The sequence below is a fragment of the Theropithecus gelada genome, chromosome 18 (assembly GCF_003255815.1).
Source record: "Theropithecus gelada isolate Dixy chromosome 18, Tgel_1.0, whole genome shotgun sequence".
Lineage (NCBI taxonomy): Eukaryota > Metazoa > Chordata > Mammalia > Primates > Cercopithecidae > Theropithecus > Theropithecus gelada.
The window spans coordinates 65,394,437-65,405,893 of NC_037686.1; the positions used below are offsets into that span (position 1 = coordinate 65,394,437).

Genomic DNA, 11,457 nt, shown 5'->3' on the forward strand with positions numbered 1-11,457 from the left:
TGAAATATATCTAAGTGTACAATATCCATCCAGACCCACAGCCAGGTCTGCACATACCGGTGTGTGTGTGTTTGAGAGTACATTTTTTTACAGAGGCACTGTATAGATTTATCTTCCCCAGGTCCTTGACAGTCGGCCTTTACTTCCACACATTTTACGAGTTGGGAGACGAAGTGGAGGATAAGAGCAAGCCAGACATCAAACCCATTTATTCTGAATCTTAAATTATGACTTTCATCATCAATATTTTGGTTACATTGTTACACAAAGAACAAATTAACATCTGGTTTGAGGTCTCCTCTTTGATTGCTTTGGGATCAGTGACATTTCCTTGGCATATGAATTACACACCCATCAACTCTCAGCTGTGTCTTAATAATGTTGTTGTAAGAGGTGCCAAAACAAGAAGGATTTGTAACAGTGCTCCTGGGGTACCTCCACCAATATCTTTAACCACAGTGACTTCCAGGTGGCTTCTCGCCAGGTGCATGCAGGAGAGTGGCAATGCATCCCTTTCCTGGGCAGATCAAAAGAGGATCCGGAGGAAGAGGAGCTGGTCTGTTGGCTTCGAAGCACCTGATCACTGTGCGCTCACTCAGAGGTGGATCCAAATAAATTAAAACACCCGCTGAGAAGTCACAGCACACGTGGCAAAGAAGCAGTATGTTTAGGGGACTTGGTCATTACAGCTTCCATTCCCAACTTATACGATTCAGGACCACCCAGGAACACCAGGTTCTTAAAGCATTCTGAAGTATAAATTTTTTAAAAATCCAGGTTGCTATTAATAGTTCTAAAGGTGCATCTTAGAATCTCTTTGAGAGAATAAGCCGAATTGTACATTGTGTTATTTTTACTTCGATAAACAGATTCTTTCTGTTTGGTTTGGTCTCGTCTAAAACAAAACATACAGGTATTTTAATGTTTTGTTTTGTTTGGTCTTATCCAGGAATTCAACATATATTTTCTCTCCCCAATCCCAGCAAGAAAAATAAAAGTGGGGTTGAGGAGGGAGAGCTGAGTGTGGAAAGAAAAGTAAAGCTATTCAAGAAAAAACACAAACAATACAAAACAAAAGCTGCAGTCCAATCGTGCAAAACTTGCTTCTCTGGATAAAGCACTTCTTGACAGGTTCACAATGTCCCCATCCCCCTCCCAAGTCCTCCCATCCACACGGTGGGGGGAAGAATACAGAATGAAAGTGAAGCCATTCTTTTTCTTAAGGCTATACAGACGCACACAGAACACATGTCAAGGACTGTCCATCAGGTGGTTCTTTGTTGGGCTCCTGCTTCAAGCCCTGACTGCAACCTGCAGTCCATCCTGGAATCAGGAGCTCTCCTTCCATTGGGACAACCATATAACATACAAACAAAAGAGGTCCATGGTCCCAACAATAAAATCCGATATTGACTTTACAATCACAGGTACAAATTGCTCAAATCGATAATTTCATTTCTCCTTAAGACCTTGTCATCTAAAACTAATTAGAGGCCAGGTTCCCGAGGAATTGTCAATATTCCAAAAAACAAAAACAAAAGTACTGGAGGTTTCAAAGGAAATCATTCTTCTACAGCAACAGGCTGATGGAGGTTGGAAACAAGGTGTCCCAATTCCAGCAAGTTCAGGGTGTTTTAAAGGGCGGATTCCTGGGTCCAGATTGCCATTCCCCCACCATCTAGGGTGCTCTGTGTTTATAGAGGAAACACCAAGAAGCCCGAGAATGTGGAGTATTTCCAACCCCCCATGAGGTTGCCTCTCTCAAGTTTGAGATGCACTTTGTCTTCCCTTTCCATGAGCAGCAGCACGCCATTGCTAGCAGCTTCTCTGGTGACATCCTGGTCTCCTGCAAAGGCCGAGATCACTGGGTAGCCATTCTGCATTAAACTGACCTAAAATGCAGAGAGTAGAGCTCAGCAGACCATAAAGGACCCAACTCCTACACACTGTTCTCTCCTCTGCCAATATCCCCACTCCCACCCCCGTCCTACCCTTCCAGTACACATCAGGGGGCCTGACAGTGAGCACTCCCAGCTAGTTCAGAGCCGCATCACCCCTAAATAGCCCAATACCCTGTTTCCCTCAACCTCAGAGACCAGGTGCAGGGGTCTTTAGCGATGGGGAACTATTAACCCAAACCTGAAAGGATCCAGTTTCAAGTCTACCCACCTGGATGGTTTGTCTGTTGTACACTTTGACCACGTGGAAGCTGAAGCTATAAATCCCTTTTCTCGGTGCTACAAATATACTGGAGGCAAGATCAAAGTGGTTGCCAATATTTACTAATACCTGAAAAAGAAGAGGGAACACAGCACACAATAGCAAGCCCCTCCTCAGTGTATGTTTTCATCATCCTTGGATAACCAGCAACACTGCCTCCTTCATCAGCGGCTGGGAACACAAATTCAGCATCCTCAGCATTCTGGCTTCCCAGAAAGGAAGCAGTACCGAAGTTAAAAGATCCTACAGCAGGAAGTAATCTCAAAGGTATTTTAATACATTGTAACTAATCAACATTTTTAAAGCATATTTTATTTATGCATTCAAAAACTGGCTGTGAATTTTGTGAGTTAAAGGGGCAGGGCAGAGAGAAAGGAATCGAAGCTTGTAAGCTTGTTAAATCCTAAATTGAGTCCAGGGAGGTCGCGGGATTATGGGTACATCAACATGATACCTTGTCTGACCAAAAAAAAAAAAAAAAAGTTCGATTCTGAGTGGGTAGAGAAGGGGCTATGGAGCAAGAGGCCAATTAAAGATCACTTCTGCAAGTTCAAGCTTGGGACCTAACTTCATGTGTTCCCAGAGACAAGGGGCTGTATGAGGTGTGGATCTCCAGTGGTTCCCAGTGCCTGGCACACTCTGGACACACACAGTAGGTAGTCGATGATGGGTGTTGAATGAAAGACCTTTGCAGAAAAACATTTACTACTCCTGCTTTTCCTTACTTTTCCCTGAGCAATGTGCTGCTCTCTTGCCTGAGCTATGGTGCCCTGTAAATGAGCTTGAATAAATAGAGAATCGGCAGCTTGGACATCCTTAGCTTAAGCTAATGCAAACTCTACAACATGCAAAACAATGACAAAATTAGCCACCTGGAATGAGCTCATGACCCTGCAGATGGCTTTTCTCAGATAAAAGGGCAGGGGTGAGTGTTTCATAAGCAGAATTTCAAGAGTGGCGGGACCCCCATGATGACCCAATTTCTTTCAGATGTTCAACACAGACTCTGGCCACTTTGGATGCCATCTCCATCCTCCTCATCCATAAATGCACAACTCCTTTATAATAATAAGATGGCCTGCCTTTTAAAATAAACAGCCAGCAACAACATCAAAATCCTGGGTTTAAGATCTTGTGATCTAATGAGAATATAAACTTCAACCGCAATACCTTTGCTGTTATTTCTTACAGGCTCATTATAGATAAATAACATGCAATTCCCAACGTAATGTGAAATGCTGCCAATGACGATCGCCGAAATCACTTGTGAAATATGCCTGTTTCAGCTTCTTCAACCCAGCTGGGAGCACCACTTCAGCTCCACTCAAGGGCAGGACTGAGACAGACACTCTGGGCTCCATTGTTAAGACAAGCACCTCGGGATGCCTATTCTCAGTCTCATAAGGCTATGCTCGCTGTCTTCCTTACAAAGCTTTAGAAAAGGATAAAGCAGTCTCCATTTAAGCCTCCGGAGCTGCTTCTTTCTTTCACCTCAACTCCTTCACCTCAATTTTACATTCTGGAAGCTGATAAATTCAGGTAGAATTTATCCCTGCTGTAGATGCAAGAACACCCAACCAGACCCAGAAAAGCAGACCTCAGCTCCTCATTAACTGGGGAGCCAGAGAAACATTGAACGCACCCTGCCATAGTTTGCTCATGTATAAAATTAGAATCCTGCTACTACTTATCCTGCCCTACATCACAGAGCTTTCTTGATACACAAATGCAAAGAGGGATATAAAAATGCTATGAAAACTTTGCAAGACATTGTAAGTGAATAATAATAACAATAACAGCATATAAAGGAAATCGTACTAATAGAGTATTAGTTCCCAAATGCCTATTCCATTGTTGTCTCATTTGGACATAATCAAAATAAATAATTTTACATTTTGTAAAAAAAAAAAAATGAATTAAAGAGACACATGCCTCCGCCCGCCCCCCCCCAAAAAAAAATACCTCAAATACTTGAAGCTTAACAATGATTAAGAAATAAATACCCTGGCTTAAATAGAGTCAAGAGTGTGTGTCTGTAGGTTTATGGTTATTAAGTTAAAGAGTTGCCTAACAGACCAAAGGAAAGTCAATTAAACACGTACAGTAAGCCCTGGTAGGTTGTCAGGGACTGCTAGGCGCTCCATTCTGTGGGAAACACTTTGGTAAAATGATTGGGCAATTAGCTAATTAGCTAAAGCTTGGAAATCTCTATAATGCTTTTAATTTTTTTTTTCTGAAAAACAACAGAAACCAGGCGAGCGGGACCCAAAAAGAAGGTTACAGCCTTTAACCCTGGGCACCAATAATCCAGAGAAGGGTTTGGAAAGGCCTGATCATATCTCTGAGACCTCTGCATTGAACCAAATGGCATAAGTTAAGTGGCTTAAGGTGATGTAAGTCACTGCTCTTCTAAAAGATTTGTATATATTGCATTTGCTTATGGTATATATTTTATTTACTATATATTTTACTTATATAATCACAATATTTTGTTTAGTATTTATATAACCATCCCTGCTCGTCCTCACGTTTTTTCTTTCTTTTTTTTTTTTTTCTTAAGATAAACATCCCTCCCCCAATCTATTCCTCAAAATAAGCAATAGGCTGTATTTTCCAAATGCTGGCAGAGACTTGGGAAGAGTCCTTTTCTGAGAGTGGTGAGATTTAAATGCACTCAATCCTTCAGGTGGGCACCTGGGTGACTGAAGACCATCAACCACACCGCCGTGAGAAGTAAAACGTGCAATGCTTCCTTTTGGGAAATACATTTCAAATCTTTAGGTTTACGGAACTCTTAGAAAGCTTAGACAGCCTTAAGGGACTCTCAGTCATCCAAGTGCCAAGTTGGCTGATCATTTAAAAGTTTTTAAAAAGCCACAATGTGGAAAAGGGAAAGAGTAGGAGTGCGTTCTATAAAACGGGAGGAAAGAGAGTAGCAGGGCAGAGGGGGAGGACAGAGCCTGGGAACTCCACGTCCAAGAAGCCTGAACCCCAGCCCGGGCGCGCAGATCCCCGCCCCTCTCCCCGGGCTGGGGGCGGGGTGGGCAGGCTGGCGGCTGACCTGGTCGAAATAGATGGTCATGGTGCGGTTGCTCATCTCGGACGGCTCGTGGTTGGTGCTCCGCGTGGCGGAGAAGGCCACCTTGGCGCTGCCGGAGCGCACGGAGATGCCCAGGGAGGAGGTGACGGCGCCGTCCGCCGACGGGCTGGAGTCGCACACCACCAAGCACTTGCCCTCCAGCACGATGGGCTCCGTGTCGTTCTGCGCCCGCACGGGGCAGCAGGCGGGCAGCAGCAGCAGCAGCAGGGCCAGCGCCACCCCCAGGCAGGATCCGCAGCCGCCCGGCTCGCGCAGCGCCCCCCGGCGCCAGGGCATCGTCAGCCGCAGCCCGAGGGGCCCCTGGCCGGGCGCCTGCATCGGGGCTGGTGAGAGGCGGCGCGCGGGGGCGGAGGCCAGCGGGGCCGCGAGCGGCGCGGAAGGGCGCGCAGGAACGCGCGGGGCCCGCAGCAGCCTCCGCGGGCCTTTGTCCCCCGCTCTGACGGTCAAGGCCAGGGTCGTTCTCAGAAGAAAGGCGCCCGTGGACCTGTCAGGGCACAGAACCCAAAGCCTTACACCGGGAGGTGGAGCCACCGGGAATAAGGGGGACTGGGAGCAGATGCCTGCAGCTCGGGGGCTCTCCCCGAAGGCCACCCCCTTGGTCCCGCGCACAGCCAACCCGCTTTCCGATCTGGCACAACAGGTCCGGAGAAACGCCCGGGCGCAGCGGGCAGCGCATCCCTGAAGGCTCCCGAGCGGCGCGCGGGCCTGCGATGAGGGAGGGGGCCGCGCTTGTGCAGGTCCTCGTCGCTAAGACGGGCCCCGAGACCCTCAGAAGGCGTCACCGCCACCCCGCCCATTTACCAGCGCGGAGGGGGCTAAGACGTAGGCAAAGAAAAACCTACGAATGCTTGCCTTCTCGCCTTCATCTCAAGGCATTTCCTTGGAGCAGCACCAAGGAACCCCTTTCCTTTCCCTTGTTTCCCTGCTATCCTCTATTTTTCAATCCTCGAGATGTTTTTAAAGTCCATTTAAGTCCCTTTGGTACAGGTTTTATCTATTTTCCACCCGAAGAACAAACCCCAGGAATCTCCTTAGGGCGAAGAAGATTAACAGGGGAAAAATGACAACACACACACACACACACACACACACACACACAGAGGCAGTAAAACCAAACACTCACTTCCAAGGTCCCTGCAGCCACTAGCGAGCCCCCTTCGTGAAACCCCTGGGATTCCTCTCTCCGCGGAAGGACCGATTCCAACGACGGAATCCCAGGCTTGGCTTATTCTCCAGCTCTTGTTTCCAGACCCAGGGGATTCTCTCTTTCTGGCTGGGCAGCAGCCCCTGCAGGTTTCTGCGAACTTACGCGCCCATCTGCACTTTTGCCCCGTCCCCGCTCCTCCCAGGAAAGCAGACCGGCCATTTCAATACCAGCCCAGAGACACGCAGAGAAACCGCCCCCTCGCCGCCCACAGCCTCCCATTAACTCTTCCAATATTCTTTCTAAGAACGGAGAAGTTGGCTCTTGATAAATATCGCTGTCCGCAGCCCCGATCCTACATTATTTCCCTTCTCTCTCTCTCTCCACCTCCCCCACCCCTCGATCTGGACCAGCGAGAGTCCTGGTTAAAATCCACGCAGAAGGCGCTTGCACGCGGAGGGGAGGGCAGGTCGGGGGTGGTTACCTGGAACATCCATGCTGGGTGAGCTCCCCTGTCAGCGAAGTTGCTCTGCTTAGAGAAAATGAGGCGAGTGGGAGCTGTCGGGAGGAGGACACGGAGCGCGACCCTGCTCCCAGCGCGTGGCCAATAACCGCGCCGCCCCGCCCTGCCGCTTTCCCGCTCCAGCCTGCGCCGCTTCAGGGGTGCACCACGCCCCGCGCCCCGCGCGCCCGCTTAGGCGCCGTGCCCGGGACCGCGAACCCCGCGTCTCGCCCTGCTCAGCGCCCCGCGCTGTGCGCCCGGGCGCCTCCAGTCCCTGGGCTTCGCGCCCGCACCGCTGCCTGGGGCCCCTCGCACTCCCGCGCCCAGCGCGCCCGCAGCGCGGCTCCATCGCGGATCCCTTCGGCCCCGCAGCCCCGCCAGTCTCCAGAGGGCATAGCCGAGCGCCGCCGCCGCCCTAGGACTCCGAACCTTCCCTGCTCCCAAGCCCGCCGCACCCTCCAATGCCCCCGTCCAGCTCACCCAAACGCCCAGAGCAAAATCCTCCCAGACGTCTCGTTTGAAAATTAGGCACCCTTAAAAGCACCGGTCGCTTCTCTTCTTTTAGATTCTTTCTTTTCTTTCCCCAATTCCCTCCAAGTCTTAATCTTGAATGGCGTGACCACTTTCATAATGAAAGGGGCGAAAAAAACAATAAGTTTAAAAAAAAAAAAAAAAGACGACGACGATGACTGGGATGGCTGGGACGAAGAGAGGAAAAAAAGCTTGAGAATTTGATGATTTAGGAGCTGTGGTTCCAGAGTCCCCAGTTGGGGAACTGTCCGGTTCCCGCAGGGCTACAAGAGGGGCCTCCGGCCCGGGTCTGTGTGTCAGCTCCTCTGGACCTCGGGCTGGTGGAGCGGCTGGCACTCGCGCTTATTTATTAAATTGCGGTCTCCGCGCTGGCTCCAAAGACCCGGGGAGACGCGCTGGGTTTCCTAGCTGCGCCTGGAGCGCGGGCGAGGGCGCAAACACGGACGTGGGGCGCCACCTGCGGGTGCCCGGGCCTCCCTGCCGCAATCTGCGGACCCGCAGACTCGGACAGAAGACGGTGGAGTCCTGGCGGCAAGGCTGAGGTTTGCTGATGGTCTTTCACCCCAAAAGCAGCGCTGGCCTCTGTAATAATAATAATAATACTAATAATACTAGCAACCACAAGAAGAACAATAATGACCAGTCTTCCCGGTATCCTTCAGTACGTTTACTCCTGGCAAAACCAAGCAGCACGCCGCCTGATTTTTCTGGATCTTCACTGATCTTAACAAACAACTCTGCCAAGATGATAGATGCTGCGGTGAGGTTAGCATCGGTTATTATCGTCGCCACAGCGTTTGCACAGACAGCTGGGCCGTATAGTTCATGCCGGTCTAAAAAACGATCAATATTTAAATCTACACTCTGTAGCCTGATTTTTTAAAAACATGGTTAAAAAATACTTTGTCTTTTGACATGAATGATATGTCTTTTCTGATAGGCTAATAATAATAATAATACAAAGTTAGCCAGTGCTGTTCATTAGAGCACCTGTATTTCTTATTCCTCCAGACTTCACACCTAACCCTCGTCCCTTTGAAGATTTCAGCAGTGTCTGATTCCACCTTAACAAACGGAGGTCTTTTCAGGTAGGGGGTTTTGAAGGCCTTATTTTCCCATAGGCCCTCTCACTGCTATTCTCCCCATTTACAACAGAACTGCCAAGGTATCATCTCTAAGCGCTGAGATGAAATTCACGTCGGATCAGTTCAACTGGAATGGATGTGCAGAAAGTCATTGCACACTGCTAGGTGAGACAAAATATTTAGTATGGGTGTAAGGATGTGATTAAAAGTACCTCTAAGCGAAATGCTTCCTGGTTAACCTAACATGCAACCGTAGTAGAAAATATACAATACTTCCAAAATCTCTCATCCTCCTAAGCTATACTCACTGTAAATGTCATACTTCAACATTTTTGTACCATGCTGGAGATAGGTACTGGCATTTGCCACGAAGCTTTTTCAAATCCACCACAGTTTGCCATGTTTTATTACCATTTTTGTGAGTTTAACAGAGTGGAAATAGTACATTCTTACTTTCAGATAGTTATTTTATTCCAATATTTCATCCATTTGATAGTATCTTATTGTCAAACTAAGCCCCCATCCATCATTCCATCATAGAGAGAACTGATTTAAGTGTAAGCAGAGATAGCAAAGAATACTAGATATTTGAAAGGCATGTGAGATACAGACATAATTAGACCAATCTGGGGATGCTAATTTATAGCAATACTTCTCACACATCTATAAATCTTTAAACAGCAACTCTACTCCACAACTTTCCTCAATCCTGTAAGCATTTCTTTTGGCTAATATAAATGCAAGCACACAGGAACTATCATCATCAACACTGGGGGAAAAAAGAAAACCACTTTCTATGTGGCAATGTAAATGTTTAAATTCTATATATGTAGAGACACCTTTAATCTATGTGACTTATTGGACTAAATTATTGAAAAAAAATGCTATAAGCATTCTTATATAATAAAGAGGCTAGGTTTAAATTTAGACTACGGATTATTTTAGAAGAAAGTTCATAACCATAAAAGATAGCAAATTGACAGAGAAGCAGATTATGTATTCTTTGATTAATTAGTTGTTTCACATAAGAAGATATTTAAGTCAAGTGTTGGAATTTTAGCTTGTAAATATGCTTAGAAAAATTTTCAGAAAATGTCAAGATTTAAAAGCAAACGTTTTTCTAGTTATCTCAGGGATTCCTTTTTCTCTCCCTTTTCCATGTTAATAATTGTTGCTATTACTACTAGAACTTTAATAGTAGGACATTCCCACAGACAATAACAATGACAGCCATTTATGGAACACCTGTGGTATGTCAGATATTGCACCATGCCTTTTGTCTAGGATATAACAAACAATTTAACACCCACAACCACCCTGTAGTAAAGACAGGTGTTCACATAGAGCTGAAGAGGAAAATATTCTCCTATCAGGGGAAAATGTGGGAAGGGGAGAGGCTAGGATAACTCAAGTACCCCTCATTTGCTCTAAATATCTATCTCTCATAGAACTTAAATTTGAGTTCTTTGGATATAACCTATCCCTGAAATGCATCTTCCGCATGCATTATAGATTTACTGTTGGATCCATTGATTCCACCACTGACTATCTACTCAAAGGAAAATAAATCATTGTATCAAAAAGGATACCTACACTGGTAGGTTTATTGCAGTGCTATTTACAACAGCAAAAATATGGAATAAATCTACGTGTCCATTAACAGATGATTAGATAGAGAAAATATCTCTCTCTCTCTCTCTCACACACACACACACACACACACACACACAATTGGAATACTACTCAGCCATAAAAAGAATGAAAAGAATGAAATCATGTATTTTGCAGCAACATGGATGGAACTGGAGGCCTTTATCTTAAGTGAAATAACTCAGAAAGTCAAATACTGCATGTTTCCAGTTATGAGTGGGAGATAAAGAATGTGCACACATGAACAAAGAGAGTGAAATAACAGATGTTGGAAGCTCAGAAGAGCATGAGGGTTGGAAGATGGTTAAGGATAAGAAATTCCTTAGTGAGTGCAATGTACACTATTTGGGTACCCATGTAAGAAAATGGCACATGTACCCCCTAAATCTATTTTTTTAAAATTTAAAATTTAAAACAATCTGTTGATCTAGGAGGTAGTAGAAAATCAGTAATATGCAGCTAAAGCAATTTCTAATTTTTATTTATTTATTTTCTTTTAATGTAATTGTGTAGCTTTAGTTTTAGAATGAGCTACAGGTATGATTTTAAGGCTTTTTATATCTGGAATATTTTGAGTACACATAATATATATAAATCATATATTTTTATCCAGAAGTGAATTTCAGAAAAAAGAAAATTAATGATTTAAGGAAAAAACTTTTTGCTTTTGTATCTGAAAAAGTTTATATGAGGTGATACATCAGCGTGTATTTCCCTCTCAAGTGTTCTCCCGTAGAAATAAAATATAAAAGTATGTTGTATTTTTGATCGTTTAGTAACGTTTTAACTCCAACAGTTGGAAGCGAATTTTAAGCACATATATAACCATTTTGGCTTTCCAAAGTATGTTTTCTTTTCAAATTGTCCGTTAACATGGAGGCGATTGTTCTGTTGGCTCTTACCAGAAGACATGCCTACATCCTCGAGAAGCAACAGGTCATAGGGTATGATGAATTAAAGGAGTGAAAAGCTGGCGGTTTAGGAAAGAATCATCTAAGAGGCTCTGTTTTTGAAGAGGCTTAGAGATCTGAGTGTGGTATCGGTGTCTGGAGTTGTTGATCTGGAGTCAGCAGAAAGTTGAGAGGACTCCTTGTCACCAACTCCTCAGTGTGTCCCACTAAGCTGCTTTCCATTGCCTTAGGGATCTGCCATCAGAATGTATTCTGACTGTGCCGCAGCCACAAAGCAGATTACAGATGTGACTGTTAATCCAAGTCAGAAGAAA

At 45.7% G+C, this 11,457-nt stretch overlaps 1 protein-coding gene across 1 annotated transcript; it reads right to left on the reverse strand.

The window, feature by feature from the left end:
• Positions 1-190: 190 nt before the first annotated feature.
• On the reverse strand, positions 191-7,011 carry CBLN2 (cerebellin 2 precursor). The gene is made up of 4 exons (XM_025365387.1): positions 6,949-7,011; positions 5,282-5,804; positions 2,170-2,289; positions 191-1,892 (listed from the first exon to the last, which is right to left on the reverse strand). The coding sequence occupies exons 2-4, from the start codon at positions 5,636-5,638 to the stop codon at positions 1,695-1,697; spliced, it is 675 nt and encodes a 224-aa protein (XP_025221172.1). The 5' UTR covers positions 5,639-5,804; positions 6,949-7,011; the 3' UTR covers positions 191-1,694.
• Positions 7,012-11,457: the final 4,446 nt, after the last annotated feature.

Coding starts and splice junctions, on each gene's coding strand:
- CBLN2 (XM_025365387.1), bottom strand. CDS start 5,638: ATGCAGGCGCCCGGCCAGGGGCCCCTCGGGCTGCGGCTGACGATGCCC. Junction 2,290..5,281: donor TGACCATCTATTTCGACCAG/GTCAGCCGCCAG, acceptor CTTCTTTTTCAG/GTATTAGTAAATATTGGCAA. Junction 1,893..2,169: donor ACAACAGACAAACCATCCAG/GTGGGTAGACTT, acceptor TCTGCATTTTAG/GTCAGTTTAATGCAGAATGG.